Below are 18132 nucleotides of genomic sequence, written 5' to 3'. Positions count from 1 at the left end.
ATAGGGTGGAGGAGAGGGAAGTAAAGAAATAGAAATGGGACCAAAAATGTTGAGGATTTTGTAATATTTGCATAAACATAATACAGTGTTTTGGGACTGTGACCCAAATCTAATGAATCTCATATTAGTATTCATTGCTCAAATGTAACTTTATACAAGATCTTCAGTGATATAAGTCTCTTTCTTCCCCTCCCTCCTTCCCTCCTTCCCTCCCTTCCTCCCTTCCTCTCTCCTTTCCTGCCTCCCTCCCTCCTTCTTCTTTTCTCAGGCAACTCTATCCTGGGATTCTCTTCATCTTCTAACCCTTATCTGTCAGGGCTGGTACTACAGGTGTGAGCTGTCATCCAGTCCGGATGCAGTTTTGTTTGACGGTGGACTTCTCCACAGTAACATCCTGTTAGCATGGACAATTGATTGTGGACTGTGGGTTTTTGATTGGGGATGCTCAAGCGATTATGACAGCAATAGTGAAGGGTCCAGCTTTTTACAAGTTAGAAAATATACTTTAATTTTTAAGCTGGCAAAGAAAGGAACCTTTTCCCTTATGTACTCTTGAATTAAGGTAAGCTTCTTCAGCACCTGAGGTCCACGGATGTCTCAAGGGCAGAGAACACGCAAGCCCCTGCTAATGTTTGCTAATGTCTGGTGGCTGACTAAATGGGTGGATAACCCTCAGCAGACCCATCTTGAAATCAGGAGGGCTAGACCATGGCACCCCCAACCCCCTAACCATTTCCCAAAACGCCAGGAATGTTCTTGCGCTCACCTTAATTTAACCTTTCCAATATTTAGTCCCATCGACCTGATTCCAAAACCTACCAACCCAGACTACTTATCCTCATCTCCCCACCGCGTCCTCCTCTGATGTGACACACTGTCACTGGGCTTCCCGGCTTCGGCGCCAGGCTTCAAACCTGTCTTTACCCATTGTTCAGTTTCCTGTGAGTCAAGTTCAGCCAGGCTCCGTGCACTACCATGATGGTCACAAACACAATCTTTTGCAGACACCTGGGAGGCAGCGCCGCCTGTCACCCACCACCAGATCTAAACGGGAGGAACCGAGGGGCGTTCCCATTCCAGCGGCTCTGGGTGGCGGGGTCGCCCGGGAGTCCCGCTGCCGGGGAGCGCCCGGCCCTCCGCGGGCGTGGCCGGTCTGGCCCGGCCCCTGGCCCGCCCTGGTCGCCTCGAGAGAGTCCCCGCCCGGCCACCGGCCGCCAACCGCGCTTCCTCCGTGTCTTCCCTGGCTCTGCTTGCACCGGACGAGACCCACAGAGGGGGATGCTACGGGCACCACCTCCTAGGGCAGTTGCGCCTCTCCTCTCACTCCGGAGTCCTCAGCCGCGGCAGCCCGGGGAAGTTGCCTCGTGAGCTCGCGGCCCCCGGGTCTCCTCCTCCAGAGCCCCGCCCCCCGCCCAGCGCGGGGGACCGCACAGCCGCCCGGCCCGGGGGCGTCGCCGCTCGCTCTCCGGAGCCCGCGGAGCCCGCGAAGCCAGCGCTGCTGGCGAGCGTCCGCTTCCCTGCAAGCAGCGCGCGTGGCTCGGCGGCCCGGGGACCCCTGCGCAACCCCGCCACGGCGCGCGCCCAGAGCGCGGGAGCCCGGAGCACCGGGCACCTGGGACCCCGCGCAGCCGCTGGCCAGCCCGCGGGGCTCGGCAGGGATGCGGGCTGTGCTGTGAGACCGGGCGCCAGGGCCATGGCCGGCGCCCGCTGCCGGACCCTGTACCCCTTCTCCGGGGAGCGGCACAGCCAGGGGTTGCGCTTCGCTGCTGGCGAGCTGCTCACGCTGCTCCAGGTCCCGGACGGTGGCTGGTGGGAAGGAGAGAAGGATGACGGGCTCCGTGGCTGGTTCCCAGCCAGCTACGTGCAACTACTAGAGGTGAGAGGCCAGGGCCGGAATCGGGGACCAGCTACCCTCCAGACCTCCCGGCTTGGTGGACGAACGGTGCCGGGGAGGGGCTGGGGCGTGGACAGCGTTCTCCTCCTACCCCGGCTCCTGAGCACGTCGTGGCCGCTCAGGGGAAGCGAGAACTTGTTGCCTGTGCGAGTTCTGGAGCAGGCGGGCGCGCTGCCGCGGATGACAGGGGCCACCAAGGGGCCGCCGAGCCCCGTGGTCTTGGCAAGGCTCGAGGGTGATGGGGGTTTGAAAAGGTGGTCCCACAGTCCTGCCTCTCCAGGAGACTAGCGGTCAGTCATGCTGACCAGGAGTAGGCTGCCTGGCTGCCTCCGGGCTGCCCACTTGCTGAACTGCTGAGAAGCACCCGTTAGCAATGAGCTGAAGCAGAGCAGCAGGCTAGACCCGGGGATGCAGCTAGACCCTAGGCAGCCTTCCATCATTTAGGATCAGTACCCTAAAGTGGCTTGTTCTTGGGGATCTGGCTTGGCCCCAAGGCTTCATAGGATTGCTGAGCCAAGTCAGCTGGCTGTTTATTGTCTGGGTGACAATTGCGAGGCCTCTTTGGCCTCTAATCACTGAGCTCATGGTCACAATCTGAGTGAAAGCCCAAGTTTCTAAAGTCCTTTGTGTGTGTGTGTGTGTGTGTGTGTGTGTGTGTGTGTGAAGTGTATGGTGGAGTAGGGTGGTATTTTTCAGTCCTTCTGACAGGCTGCTGACCCCAGGATTGTCATAAAGACTAAACTAGCCCTCACACTCAGTAATGTATGTATTCTTAGGTTTTGGTAAAACCCAGCCTACATAAGGAACCAAATTTATTTTTTTACTGGAACCTATTTAAGAACAGAGTAGCAAATTTTGAATGAAAATGGTACATGCAACTCTGGCCAGGCTGAGGTGAGAGATGGTTGTAGAGTGGTCAGGCCTGACAAGTGTCCAGTGGCAGCATCATCAAATGTCTGTGCAGTCTTCGGAAACACATGATGCTTCTCTCGGGTCCAGGAAACAAACTTGCTCTAAATAGACCGTGGTAGTCCTCAAAAATGGACCAGTAGTATTTCTAGGCGAAAGGCTGGGATGAGCTTCCTGGGGTCTTAGCAGAAGTGTCTCTGGTAGCTCATGGTGCGCTCTAAGAACCTGTAGCTGCAGAGGAGGTTCAGGCTTGGTTTTCTGCTTTTCCAAGTTCCATCTCTGAGGGCTACATTAAAACAAAATTAATGGAAGTATCTTTTGATTCTCCTGGGGGAAAAAAAAAAAGCTCTCTGAGAGGCATGTGTGAGTTCTTTTGGTGGCCACATTTCCCCAGGAAATACTGGTGTGGAAATTTGCCTGGTGATTGTCTGTCTGATGAGGAGTGTCCCTGACTGGATTCAGCCAGCTCTTTTGGGTGGGAATTCCTAAGAACAAAGTGCCCCTGCTTTTCACTGGAGGAGGGAAGGGAGCATGAACAGGCCCAGAAGACAACAGAATTATCCTCTGGGATGGCCTGGGTGTGCCTGTGGCATCCCTTGGCACTTATGGAGCTAAGAAGTCTTTGGTACCTAAGGACTTTTCAGACACCTCTCATCTATTAATAGCACCTTGGTGCTACCAGGAGGACCCTCCCGTTGTACCTACACAAGCCATGTGGACTGTTGTCAGTTTCCTGACAGTTATGTGAAGGTCTTAAGTACTGTCCTCCATATAGGAAACTTGATTTGTCTTAAGTCACAGTCTTTCTATGTCGCTAAGGCTAGCTTCAAATTTATAATCCTTTTGCCTCTGCTTCCAAGTGCTGGGATTCCAGGCTCGTGCCTCTATATCAGGCATTGTCCTTGTTTAACAGACAGAGAAGACATGACAACATTCATAAAGCAAGTCTGTCACCCAAGGAGTCATGTTTGCCTGTTAGCCTAACAACTCAGGTGGCTGAATAAATTCCTTGTGCATTTTGAACCCCAAACACCTGGACTAAGCTAAAGGAAGGATCTAGAATGATGTATGTGGACAAGAGTGGGCATGCCCCTCCAGTTGGCATGTTGGTAACAGCATCCTTATTAAGACCTGCAATTTTGGGACCAAAGGGAGGATAGCTGCTGCATCCTGGGGCAGCCTGGACCTCCCCTGCTGCCATCTCTGAAGTCTGAATTCACCTATAACCAGCTGATTTTCCCAAAGGTGAGGGAAAGGGTGGACCCGGCCCTACTGCCCAAGTACTGACTAGGATTCTCTGGGCACCAACACGGAGGTTCACGGATCGGGTTCTTGGTGGCTTTTAACCTCCTATGAGAACAAGCTGGACCACTAGGCGGAGGGCTGGAAAGGGATAGGGGACATGCTGTGGAGTCTTTTGGGATGGGCTGAGTTTCATACATGGGGGGGTAAGTTGAGGAATAGCAGTGGGTATAGTATGAACTGTATGACTTCTGAGACAACAGAGCCTGGCAGCTTCTGGGGGACAGAGGAGGGCCTGTAGACTCAGAAGCTGGTTCTGCTGTAGGGGAAGAAGTCTGAACAGAATGGACCCCATTAGCCTCCCTGGAAAGGGATGGGGTGATAGGCACACAGCTGAAGAATTGGGTATTCCTCACAATGTTCCTTTCGCCCTCTGGTGGAAAGAGGGATAACAGGAAGTGTCTTAGAGGAGGATGTGAGATAACTGACAAGAATCTGCAAAGTGGACTCTCTCTGCACGGATCTCTTCCTGGTTCAGACAAAGGACGGGAAGCTAGAGGCCCAGCTTTGCAGGAAACACTATGGAGGAGAACTGGGAGCTGAACTCAGAAAGGCCTACTATAGTTGCCTTGGAGATAGCCAGTCTAAAATGAGAGCAAGGTTCAGGAGGACCTGCTCATTGGGGAAAAATATCTTTGGTCAAGACTCCCAGGAACTGGGAAAATGTTACAGTGGATATCTGGATTATCGAAAATGGACTCTAGAGGACCTAAGCCAGAACAGAGAAATATAGGACCCAGGAACACTGGCCACAGGAATCCTGGTTATTCAAGGTGTGGCCAACCCTTTATAGGGCACCTATTCTTCCCAAAGGTATAAGGTCTAAGCTAGTTAACTTCCCATTGCTGCGTCAGGGCACTGAGATAACATTTGCAAGGAGGAAAAGTGTATTTTGAAACTTGGCTTAGAATTTTCAGTTTATGGTCAGCTTTTAGTCCAGTAAATTATGAGTATATGGTAGCAGAGACCATCTCATAATGGCCAGGAAAGGAGTGGTGGTTTAACTCTAACCTTCCCCTACTAGGACCTACTTCCCCAAAGGTTCCATCACTTTTTGGGAATTCCACAGGCTGGTTACTGAATCTTGAGCAAATGGGACTTTGGGGGAACCTTTAAGATTGCAACCATAAACAGATCTACCACTGACACCCAAAGCTGGCTGTGGTGTGTGAAGACCCAGGGAGGAGAACAGCCAGAAAAACCTTTCTTGATGGCACCCTTCGGCCACAAAGTAGGGGAGCAGCGGAGAAATGCACTGACATTGTCTGAGAGACACAGTAGAAGAGTAGATGGATAGGGGGAAATGAGGCCAGGCTGGAGGTTGGACAGTACATGCCAGACCAGCTCCAGGCCTGGCTCTGGGTAGCCTCTATAGACTTGTGGGCCCACACAAGGGATGATTTCCACCAGCCCTCAAGGGTGCAGGCACAGCTCCAGGGGAAGATAGATAGAGTGGGGAGGTGGGCTCTCTATCCCAAGGAAGATTTGTAGAGTCAGGTGTGTGGTACCTGTGTAGGCACGCAGGCTGGTCAGGCCTAAATAGACTCAGGAATTCCTTCTGGTCTGCTCTTTCTTTGGATAGAAGTCAGGCCCAAAGGGTGGTGTAAGATCTCAGTAGAAACACCCAGAATTTGGGGAGATGTCCCCAAATGTCTGTATTGAAAACTTAACACTCAAAAACAGCAATATTAGATGGTAGTAGGTTTTGAAAGCTCTACCCCGTGAATAGATTGATGCCAGTTATTAAGAGGTGTGAAGGCATATAGTTTGAGAGCCTGCCCTTCCTCTCTCTGCCTTTTACCATGGGATGATGCCATAAAAATGCAGAAGATGCTGGCACCTCAATATTAGACTCTACAGCCTCCTGAACCACAAGAAACATATTTATTTTTATAAATCACCCAACAGGTGGTATCCTCTTATAGCCATTCAAAATGGAGTCATCCTCACACTCAGACTTCATTAGTGCTTGTCAGTGGGACAAGGCGGGTGCAAAGGGCAATCCTTGAACTCCATCTCCTCTCTTCTCCCTCTTTGCTCACCCTAGGGTCATGTGCTCACATGGTGGGAGGTTATAAGGAATAGCTGTCGGGGTTGATGGGTTGTGCTGTGGATAATGAGGAGATGGACTTTGCTATTGCTAGGTAACAGAGCACCCCAGAATCCATCCTATCTGACTGAGTGGCTGCAGCTCAGTTAGGAAGGTCTTCTGTTCGTTCACCTTGACAATCTCTGGGAAGAGATCTGCCGTCAAATGGCAAAGGAGGGTCCAGTCCTGGAGACTCTATTGGGCTGGACTCAGAAGTGCCAGGTTCCCTCACCTAGTTGTTCCATGTGGCCTCTTTCCACATCGTGTCTCTCCTGCAGGGCATTTTCACTTGGGCTTTCTCTGGCAGGTAGTTAGAGGGGGTTTGCTGTTGTTGTATTTTTTGTTTGTTTGTTTTGTTGTTGTTTGTTTTTTGAGACATGGTTTTTCTGTGTAGCCCTGGTTGTCCTGGAACTGGATCTGTATTCCAGGCTGGCCTCAAACTCAGAGAGCTGCCTGCCTCTTGCCTCCCAAGTGCTGGGATTTAAGTTCTTACATAGTCTAGTGGCCAGCTTCCAAGAGCACAAATAAATGACTTGTTGGGCCTTCTTAAGGCTTTAACAACTCAGGATGAGCACATCACTCTGCCTGCTGTTGGCAAAGTGAGTCACAGGAGCAGTCTGGCAGTGGCAAGGAAGGGAGGTAGGTTCAGTCTGGGAGGCAGGAGCAGGGTCCGTGGAGGAGCACCTTTCCTGACTCCCAGGGATGGCGAAGACACCATGTGACAGATGTTAGAAGGAGGCAGCAAGGCTTAAGTTCAACTACTGAACCAATGAGAGAGAGAGAGAGAGAGAGAGAGAGAGAGAGAGAGAGAGAGAGAGAGAGAGAGATGATAGATCTCTAGAAACAGAAAAAGTGTCATAGAAATGGCCTTTCAATTTGGAGTCTTTATTCCTCTATCTCTGTCCTACGAGTTTTGGGGTGTTTTGTTTTAGTCTCCAGAGATTTCTTTATAGAGACACATTGTAAATAATGCAGCTGCAATTTGAAATCACATTTGCCTGGCCCTAAAGCCTGGGCCTGTCCACTAAGCTGCCAGCACACCAGGCCAGCCTTTTCATGACAGAGCTTTGATAATTAATGGGCACAGTGTCTCTGAGCTGCCTGACATTCAGGAGATGTTTGCTATGGTACATAAATTGATTTTAATCTAGAGTCGCTTTTCCCGTAACATGAAAATTACCTAAAATGGGTGTGACTTTGACCTTCACGCCAATATTTTTTTTCCCCCGGCTATCATTGACTCTGTTCACAATCAGGGTTGGTGGCTCCCAGGGTATGTAATTGGGACCAAAATTGTGCCATTTTCAGAGTCTTCCTGCCATTCAGTTAGGGGCCCACATCAGCAGCAGCTGCTGTTTGAACATCTACCTTTGGCCATAGCACCATCTCTCTCTGCCCAGCAGGAATCACCCTTCAAAAACACTGTACGCTGGCCTGGCCACACGGCCACTCACAACACTTTAAAGCATTGAGCAGAGCTGGGCTTTATGGACTTCAGGCGTCTTCACAAAAGTTCCCTTAGCAACAAGCTGGCGGGAAACCCCGACATCTGATATCCACTGAGCAAATCTGTAAGATCTACTTCCACCTAGAAACATGAATGAGCTACCACCTACTTATAATTGTAGCCTAAAAAGACCAACTTGTGTCTGTTGGCTGGGCAGACCCTCACTGGGAATGCTGTGCTGGCCCCACTGGTGAAGGGACGTGTGTGGTAAACCAAGAAACCCTGAGTATATACATGGCTGGTGTTGTGGCTGTTACCAGACTGCCCACAAGGAACAGCATTCCTAGAATGTGCTCCTTTATTACCCACAGCAGCAAGGTAATACAAGGCAAGTCTCTTTGATAGAGCACCCAGGCCGATTCCCCTGTCCTTAATTGTCAAATTAGTAATTTCCTCTCTTCCTGCAGAGGTGAGGATTCTAGGGTGGTGTTTGTATATCTACAGGAAGAAGCAGACATGGCTGCCAGCAGGTGTGCCTGGCTTCTCCTTTGGCAGAGCAGAGGATGAGGTGACATAGTAAATGCATAGCTGTGAAGTCTATGTGGAGTGATTTTGTTAGGGGGAGGGGGGCCTGTGGACCAAAAGCAAGGCCTTACATGCTCAGTAAGTACTCAGTTTCTGAGCTGTGTGCCTCACCCCGATGTGGAGGATCACAGGATCTGCTTAGGTCCTTCTGTCCCGTCTGATATCTCCTCCATGTGCCCTCTGATAAAGGTTTGTTTTTATTTGCCTCACTTCCCGGTTCACTGAATCTACTTCCTTTTACAAGTTACAAATTCAAGTCCTGGTTGAATTCCCAGGCACTCAGATTTCACACATCAAAACTAAGTCCATAGTCTCTACTCTCGCCATCCTCTTCTGCCCACTCTCCTGACCGAGGGAAGGTAACCTCCCTCTGTCCATCCTGTCCCTGATGCTTGATCCTCTTTCCTCTTCCTCTTCCTGTCCTGTCCTTTATCTAGGAAGTCTGCCCTTCCTCCCTCAGTAGGTTTCTTGGAGCCTTCTCTTTCTGCATTTGCTTTGGCAAAGTTTTTCTAGCAAAGGCCAGGAAATGTTTTCTGGGCTTTGTGAGCCAAGAGGCAAAATGAAATTGAAGCTGGTTCAGGAGGCATGGAGAGGTGAGGTCATATGTTCTCTGTCACCACCCCACAGGGCTGCTGTGACAGTACAAAAACTACCATAGGTAGTCCAGAAACCCGAGCTTCAGGACGTGCTTTGAGAAAATGTTGGTTGTTTAAGACAGGGTCTCAGCTAAGGACGACCTTGAACTCCAGCTCTTCTTGCCCATACCTCCCAAGTATAGCCCAGGCTGTTCTTGAACTCACCGTAGTCCTTAAAATCTGCCTAAGCCTCTCAAGTGCTGGGATTACAGGTGTGTACCACCCTGTCCAGATTCTATTTGGATCTTAAGTGTCCTCAGAGGTGGACGTAGTAAAGGGTTGGCCCTCATCGTGGTATTAGTTGGACAAAGGAAACCTTTAAAGAGTGGAGAAGCTTGTCAGGAGGTCTTAAGGTTATTGAGAACATGCTTTCCAATCATATCCAAGATGTTTGTTTGTTTGTTTGTTTGTTTGTTTGTTTTTGAAAAAGGAGCATCATGTTTTACCCCATGCTGGTCTGGAACTCATTAGCCAGTCAAGGCTGGTCTTGAACTTGTGATAGTCCTTCTACCTCAGCTTCTGGAGTGCTATATTTACAAGCATAAACTACCCTGTTCAGCCTTGGGTTAATAGTTTGCTCTGCCATAGGATCCCAGCATTTGAGAAATTTATGTTCATATCCATAATGCACAAAGATCATTTTATATGTTGATTTTTAAAAAAATATCCATATCTAGCTGGAGAGATAGCTGATCTGTGAAGAGTCCTTGCTGCTCTTACAGAGGAGGGGAGTTCTGTTCCCAGCATGCAAATTAGGCCACACATACATTAGGCCTGTAACTTTAGTTCCAAGAGATCTAATGTCCTTTTCTGTTCTTCATAGGCGTGTGTGTGCGCGCACACACACACACACACACATACACACACACATTAAAAGCAAATAATTCTCAAATCAAAGGAAAACAGATTCCCACAGGAAGGGACAGAGTCACTGAGTAGACCCGTTCTGATAAGAACACAAAGCACCACTAATAGATCCCATCTTACTGTAACTCAGGGCCTGCAAAGGTAACTACAAAGATTTACTTATGATTTCTCTGAGATAAACTCCACTTATGTAGGTTTGACTGGCCTGGAACTCGGAACCATTGTCCTGCCTTTGCCCCCTATTTTTTGGGATTACATGTGAACCACCACGCCTGGCTACAAAAGACAGTTTTAAGAAAAAATGTAACAAAGGTTTTTTTTTTTTTTTTTAATTGTTGTTCTTTTTAGATGGGGGTCTCATTCGGTAGCCCAGATGAGCCTAGAACTGATTATGTAGCCCAGACTGGCCATAAGCAATCCTCCTGACTCAGCCTTCAAGTACTAGATTACAGGAATGTAACACCACAACTCTGTCAGTGAAAAGCATTGGGAGTGTGCATGCCATCTGACCCCTGGATGTACTTCTAGTCTAAAAGCCTCTGTTTGACAAGGCGTGAACATCACCATGCCAACAAAGCACTTCTTAGTAAGGGCAAGCTTAACTACCCTCTAACTCTTCGAGAGGAACGGTTTAAAATGATGTTTACCTAGGCTTAGACCCAGATCAGGCTTGTGGAAGGGCTCAATAAATAAACGAAAATGAAATTTCAAAATTCAAAATGTTGTTTAGTGACATTTCGAAAGCAAAAGGAGATGGTACCATCCAGACATGAGTTACAGTCGAAAGTGCAGAGATGGCGAGGTCTACACACTAAGTAGCACTTGTGGCTAGAACAGGTCGAAGGGCTATGTACTGGCTCAGCCTGCATCATTTTAGACGGCCCCAGTTACAGCAAACCTTTGCATTTTGAGAGGTAAATTTGGCTTTTATTTTTTATCTTTTGAGAAAAACGGATTTCATCTGCAGCCAAGTCTAGTGTGTGCCTGTGTGTGACTGCCTGTCTGTCACCTTGTTTCAGAAAGCATCTAAGGCATTCTACCAAAAAGCATATGGTACAAAAAGATAAAATCACAAATATGGAGAGAACCTGCGAAAAGGAAAAGAGAGGGAAGCAGGGGCAGGGGTAAGGACTGTTAAAGTGAGGGCAATTGAGACCAATCCTGTTTCTCAGTGGCAACTAAGAGCCTCACCTTTGGGTAAGGATGTTTTGAGCGGTTTGTAATGAAGAGACGTTCTGGAAATGATCACATTACGAGCTTGTGTGGTGTCAGGACAGGTGAGGACAAACCGTAACAAATAGTTCTGGAGTTTGCATCGCTAAAACAACATAGTTTGCCTCTTGTGCTAAAAGTCTTTTGATAGGTAGTTTGGGGCTACAAGTCTCTCCAGGTCCCCAGGAGCAGGGAGCTTCACCCCGGAATGGCGGGAATGGCATTAGCATTCTGAATCTTCTGAACAGAAGGCTAATGGAGGTCTGTTTGACCTTTCTCCCATCTCTATTCCCTCACCTCCACCATTTTTACTTACAGAGCTTAGGCTTTCTTTGGGAGCTGTTCCTCATCTACCCAAAGGACAGGTCCTCCGAATAACTCTGAGGAAGAAAGATTACAGTTGACACCATGCTCGGTCCAGCTGAAGTTTGTCCCAAACTATTAGCCATTCTCCAGACCTATTCATCTCTCCTAAAAACCGCTGTTTGTCAAAATTTGCTTCCAACTCTACAGCCTTCCCACTCCCTCTTCCCTGAGAAGGTGCTAAGTGTTCAACTGTATGGTCTTTCATTGAGCGTGACTCCAGATTTCATATGTTAATCTCCACCTCTGTCCAGTGCCTTAAAAAAAATTGACTCCAATCACCAGACCTCTGTGGAGTGGAGACAGAGCTGCTTCTTCCCTGTAGGCTACTTTTCATAAGCTGTCCTGGCGGCGAGTACTCCCTGAGCACGCCAAGTAAACACTTGGTCCACTCGGCATAGTCGTGATCATTTCCTGATTCTAGCCTTTGATTGGTGTGTGTGTGTGTGTGTGTGTGTGTGTCTTTTATGTACTATATATGCATATACAAACTAGGCAACACAATGAGGTTAGCAGTTATAAACTCCCCTGTATGTGGGGGGAGGGGTGGTAGGGTGGAGAGATGGCTCAATGGATAAATCACTTGTCTTGCAAATGTGAAGAGCTGAGTTCAGATCCCCAGCACCTGTTTGTAAATTTCCTGCATAGAGGAGATAGATTTGAGGAAGACAATTGGGGAAGACACCTGATGTCAACCTCTATCTTTTCCACACACTCACACACATATCTACATGCACCTGCACATGTATATTCACACATATCCATACATGTACATATATCCATAAGCATATCATACACACATACACAAACAAAATGCAAAAATTAAAAACTTCCCTTGGGGAGCCTTTGAAGACTCTCCTGTCCTGCACCGCTCTGACAGGAGACTTTTTTTTTTTTGAGAGCCTTTGAGTTCACACAAGTTCTGCCCAAAGCCCCTCCAGACAGATGTTAGCATCCATCACAAAATTCTTCCTCTTTCCCCATTGCCCGTCAGATGCAGAGATCCAGAGAATGCCAGGGTTAATCAACAAGAAAACTAATTAAGTTGTAGAAATTCTTCAGAGGTGCTATTTTAAAAACTGTACCGAAACAATTCCTTGTCCTAATTTAATCATCAGGGAGATCGTCCTTAATTTAGCGGTGGCTCCTGGAAGGCCCATCATGGAGGCATCTGCTTCTGATTTGTCGTATAATTTAGGAGTGGAAATAGGAAAGCGGAACTTTAAATTTAGTTCTAGTCTACTGTTCTCATTTAGCAAGTGTTTTATTGATAGATAACTCCCAGCGTTCGTTGTGCTTCGAGGGAAAAATACAGCTCCATTGAGTAGTTGATAATCAAAGGCATGCTCAACACAAAATCAAATCTAGGACTCAGTCTAGGATTCCTGTGTTATAATATGATAAACAAAGGGGCTGAGTACCACAGTTAAATCAAATCTCACGCCCGCTTCTGCATCTAGCTACACCTCCAGTCCCTTCACTGGACACTGGCAACATGGAACATTTCTGCGACTTCCCCCAAAGGTTTCCTTCCCTCTCTCAAGCTGTTCTCCATAGATACCAACTGGGTCTGCTCTGATTCCATGGAGCCTGACATCTCCGGCTTTGTGGGATGAATGAGAGCTTGCAGGTGAAAGGCTCAGACCCAGGAGACTGCTCTGCCTCACACACCGAGGCCAACCCATGTCACCTGTATCCCGGCAGTCAACTCTTATTTCATTTTTACCAAACAGAGAGGCTGCTGCTATTACTGGCCTCCAGGCCCCAGTTTGAGCGTCAAGGCGTGTGGGCGCATGAAGGGTTATATTTTATATAGAAGACATGTTAAATCCTGGAATTAGATCAGATGTTGGATTTATTTTTTAAGTGGATTATGTAGAGCTAAGGGAGGTCATGGAAGGCGTGAGTTTTGGAATTAGACCTCTGTAAGTATATTTAATCTGAGGAAAGAGATAACCTGGTGGCTGATATTCCTGTTTGCCCACAGTGGGTCTCTGACTACAGGGGAAAGGCAGGGGGCAAAAACCTGACAGTGGACAAAGCACAGGTTTCAGCCCACAGTAAAGCAGGACAGGATGGAAGGATGCAGGCAGAGTGATGGGTGACAAGAGGCAGGCTCAAGGTCTGGATGAACAGCTTCAGTGGCAGGGAATGAGCCTGGGAGTGTCTTGTGCATGGTTCCCAACATTAGAAAATTCATACACTCAGGATATGGCCTCCAGTTCTTGAGGCTGTTTGTTAACTCCAATGGGAAGCTGATGTTCTGTGTGGACAAGGCTGGACAAGGTTGGGGGCTGCTGCAATGTGAGCCCTGAGGCTGTCCCCATTGTCACTATATACTATATACTAGATAGCACACAGTGGTGGGGCTGCCTCCCAGATGTGGGCAGCAGAATGCAGGTCAGGCAGGGGGTTAGTCTCTGCTGCTGTAGATTCCTGCATCTGCTGTGCTGCCTGTGAGACTCTGGGCAAGTGCAAAACTGTAAGTTTTATAGAGCTCCCGTGAGGGTCAGGGAAAGAGCCTGACGCCTGTACACACCCTGTTAGCTGAATTCAGGGTTCTTTATGCTTCTGGTTTTGAGCCAAGTTGGACTCAGTTGCTGCCTGTTAATTGGGGTTTCCACTGTATGGGAGGCTGCTTAAGACCTCTTTCCATAGCCCTTCAGGATCACTGGACAGGAAGGTCTTGGTGCAGCATACAGGTAAGACAGATATTCTGGGCTTCTCATGAGATCCAGGTTCAGATTCTACGACTTGAGGTGGAGCCTTGGCTTCTGCATTGCTTTGCATCCCTCCACTTCTGGGGATACTGTGGATCTTGGGGAGACCCCTGGGAGTCCCCATAATTGCAAGCACTCTCTTAGGAGCCTTGGGGTACACACAGGTCTTGCCAGTCTGAAGCACATAAAGCTACAGCTGAAGCTCTCCTTAGTTTGGTGGAGACTGTTACATAAGAGTCCCCATTGCTAGGGTTGGGCCAATTGGTCTTAATTATTTTTTACCTGGTCTGATGGGCTTCTGGCTTCCCGGACACTCTTGGAAGAGACGCTTCTTATAATGAGGATTTTTGTGTGTGTGTGTGTGTGGATGGGGGCGGAGTAAAGTTCTAGAAACTGCTAAAGGATGTCAGAATTTTTTTTCTCATCTTTTGCCTGTTCCTAGAGCAAAGGAAAGGTCTCAAGAGCCTAAATGGAACACACGTTCCTCCTCCCCTTTTCCTCTCTGCTAAGGATAGAACCCAGACCCCTTGTTTGTGCTAAGTAATTTCTCCATTGCTTTCTGTCTGTCTCTCTCTCTGTCTCTCTCTCTGTCTCTCTCTCTGTCTCTCTCTCTGTCTCTCTCTCTGTCTCTCTGTCTCTCTCTCTCTCTCTCTCTCTCTCTCTCTCTCTCTCTCTCTCTCTCTCTCTCCACACACACACACACACACACACACACACACACACACACACACACACACACCACTTTTTGAGACAAGGTCTCTGTAGCCTAGGTTAGATGTGGTCTGGAAGGGCCTTTCTCAAGTGTTGCTGTGGGACACTAAGTCAAGTTCTGGGCCATCATTTGATCACTCCAGACTAGAGATGATGTCACCAAACTGCTAATCTCCTCAAGTGAGATCTGCAGGTCCTGGCTGCCCTGGACTTTATCTCCGAGTCCCTGGATTACTACTGCAACTCCAGTAGTGGTAGCCAGACTGCTGGCTATTTTCCCTGGTGACGTTTTTTTAAAGCTGATTGACCACAGCACTCTCTGTGGATGTTTGATGTTTCTGTTTTTTTTTTTTTTTTTTTTCCATTGCCGCAACAGTAAGGTTGAGGGTCCCTTAGCCAGAGTGTTTCAATCAAAAAGCATTTCAGATTTCTGAATGTTTGCTTATATGAATTGAGATATCTTGGGTACATGACCTAAGTCTAAACAGAAGTTATGGGTGAGAACGAGGGTGCATACACAAGTGTTTCATGTGCCTGTGTGCACGAATATGTGTGCGTGTGCCTATGCATGCCTCTGTGTGTGTATGTGTGTGCATGTGTGTGTGCAAGTTACTGAAGATTAAACTCACTGTCTTACACATGCTGGACTCGTCTTCTGGTGCTACTGTCCCATCGTACCACTGAACTACATCCCTGCCCTACTTGTATTTTTTATTTTGAAACTGGATCTTACTAACTTGTCCAAGCTGGCCACATGATCCCTCTGAAGCCCTGGCTGGCCTTGAACTTTTGCTCTTCCTGCCTCACCCTCCCAGATACCTGGGATTACTGGATTGCACCACAATGCCCAGCTCCTCTGGTCTTTTTAATCTGCTTGTTTTCTCCACGACTCATCACATGAAGTCAGTGTGGAATTTTCCATGTGGGGCATCATGTGGGTGGAGCATTTTGTTTTGAATCTGGGGCTTTGAGAGTAGGAAAGTACAACTGTAGAGCAGGCTTTAGCTGTGCCTGCTGAGTCTGAGACCAGCCCCGCCTGCCTTCTTAGTTATTCCCTCACTGTTGCCTTGCCAGAGAAACACCTGGAACTACCGTCTTTCTGTGACTTTGCTCTCCAGGGTGTTTTCTTCTCAGCCTGTTGCTGCTCCCTGCAGTGAGTGTTCTCCTCCTAGGCTTGTTCTTCTTTCTCCCTTTTTTGTTTTTCTATTTTGGACAGCTTTATTGAGATATAGCATTCACTAGAAGCAAACAGAACCATACAAGATATAACATTTCATTAGAAGCACACAAAAGTGTACGTGCTATTTGGGTTTGTTGTAACATTTAACATTTAATTTAACATTAAAACATTTGTTTTAACATCCATGGAATTGTATATTAGTTACCATGGTTCCTTTTAGAATATTTTTTTATTAATCATTTTATTCATTTACATTTCAAATGATACTCCCCCTTCCTGGTTACCCCTCCACAAACCCTTATCCCATCTCCCTCCTCGCCTCTCCTTTTCCTCTATGAGGGTGCTCCTCCACCCACTCGCCCACTCCCTCCTCACTACTCTAGCATCCCCCTACGCTGGAGCATCAAACCTCCACAGGACCTAGGGCCTCCCCTCCCCTTGATGTCAGATAAGGCCATCCTCTGCTACATATGTATCTAAACCCACAGATCCCTCCATGCATTTTTATCACCTTTCAAAGAAGCCCATATGTGTTCCTTGATCCTTTGTCCCCTCCACCTTAGGCTCAGGTGACCACATATTTACTGCTTGTAGACTTCCTGTTCTAGTGATTTTCCGTAAATGAAGTCTTATCTGGCTTCTTCCACTTAGCATAATGTTCTTTTTATTATTATTATTATTCTTGAGATTATAGTAAAATTACATCATTTTCCCCTTCACTTTCCTCCCCCTAAACCATCCCAAATATTCCTTCCTGCTCCCTTTCAAAATTCAAGGCCTCTTTTTTTTTCATTAATTGTTATCACATACATATATGTATACCCTGGAGACCTGGTTTCTATCCCATAGTTTCACTAGCCAATTCCCACTCCTTGGTTTTGGGTCCTGATCTCCTTGGAAGACTTTAATGACACGTTGCCATTCACCCTACATGCCTAGGCTCCTCCACCCTCTGGGGTCCCTAAGGCCAAGCAATTTTTATAGACCTGGCCTCTAGCTCAGAGCCTGGTCCAGGGACACCATAAGACCAAGAAAGATCATTCATTTTGACAGGGATGCAGGTAACTATGTTTCTGTCCTCCACCATGATAGTAATTTGATCTCACACACACAGAAAAAACAAACAAACAAACAAACAAACAAACAAAAAAAAAAACCTCACAGAAATATAATGCCACTTGTGGAACTGCTGTCTCCACCCAGATGTCTTTACACCCATGGGTTGTGATTAACAGGACGGACTGGGAAGAGTGTGTGTGTGACTCAAGGCAAATCATGTCTGTCAAGGAGAAAACCCGCTTACTCAGCCTCCAGGATGTGAATTGTGTCACCTCGTGTCTGAAAGAGCCTTAGTTGTTATTGGTTACTACTGAAGGGAAAAACAGGCACCAAAGAAATCAGCCTCTCTTGAGGCTGACTTGACCACTGGGTAAATCCTATAAAGGAAGAGTTTTCCATTGCTATGACCAGCACCTGAGAAAATCAGCTTAACTGAAGGCAAAGGCTTCTTTGGGATCACCCTTTCAATTCTCGGTTTGGCCTTGTTTCTTTGAGCCTGTGACAGCATAGTGAGTTGTGGCAAATGCACATGGGCAGGCAGGCCAGCTGCTGCAGAGAGAGGGGTCCTACTGTCCCCATCAGAGGCACAGTTGTAACCTCCTTCTACTAGGACCTACTAGCTGCCCATCGGATCACAGGCCAAGCTATTAGCACACTCTCATCAGTGGTTATGACCCTGGGACAGGAGTGCTTGGTCTTTGGGTGAGCATCTAGTGTCATGATAGTGTCCATGACTGTTCTTAGATGAACCATCTCAGTCTGAGCACTGAAACCTGGGGGCATATGCTCGCTTTGCCCTGTGTCTCTGTTTCCCTGTCTCTGACTAGGTCCAGTAAGGCACAGAGCTATGGAAAGTAAGCTCTGTCTCATTGAACACCACCTTCTGCAGAGGGTCTGGCTTACTGATGATGGCTCTGGCTTTCATCATCTCATTTTTCTGTTGTTAGTTTCTGGTTTGATGATTTATTAGTCTGTGCTATCTATAAATTTGCTTTTTCTTGGTTAAAGGAATCCGATTTCTCAGAGTCCCTCCACACCCCTTAGTCACTATTGCTTTTCACCTGTGGGTAGCATCCCGCAGAAGACGAGTTTCTCCAAGAAAGCCATTGCCATTCTGTGGTCCTTCAAGTCAGTCAAGGTGAATTTGAACTGTTAACTT

The 18132-nt window shown here is 47.7% G+C and overlaps 1 protein-coding gene across 2 annotated transcripts in view; it reads left to right on the top strand.

Annotated features, from left to right (window-relative positions):
- Nucleotides 1-1204: 1204 nt before the first annotated feature.
- The window catches only part of Gas7 (growth arrest specific 7), a 231955-nt gene continuing 215027 nt past the window's right edge, over nt 1205-18132 (top strand). The window contains exon 1 of one of the 2 annotated variants that reach the window (XM_034506541.2): nt 1205-1876. In XM_034506541.2, coding sequence (XP_034362432.1) covers nt 1694-1876 — 183 coding nt within the window. In that variant the 5' untranslated portion in view covers nt 1205-1693. The remainder of the gene's footprint in view (nt 1877-18132) is intronic. The other variant, XM_076936587.1, reaches the window with a different exon arrangement.

The sequence above is a fragment of the Arvicanthis niloticus genome, chromosome 6 (genome assembly GCF_011762505.2).
Source record: "Arvicanthis niloticus isolate mArvNil1 chromosome 6, mArvNil1.pat.X, whole genome shotgun sequence".
Taxonomy (NCBI): Eukaryota; Metazoa; Chordata; class Mammalia; order Rodentia; family Muridae; genus Arvicanthis; species Arvicanthis niloticus.
Note: the sequence above shows the minus strand (reverse complement) of the source record. Positions and strands in the feature narration are given on the sequence as shown.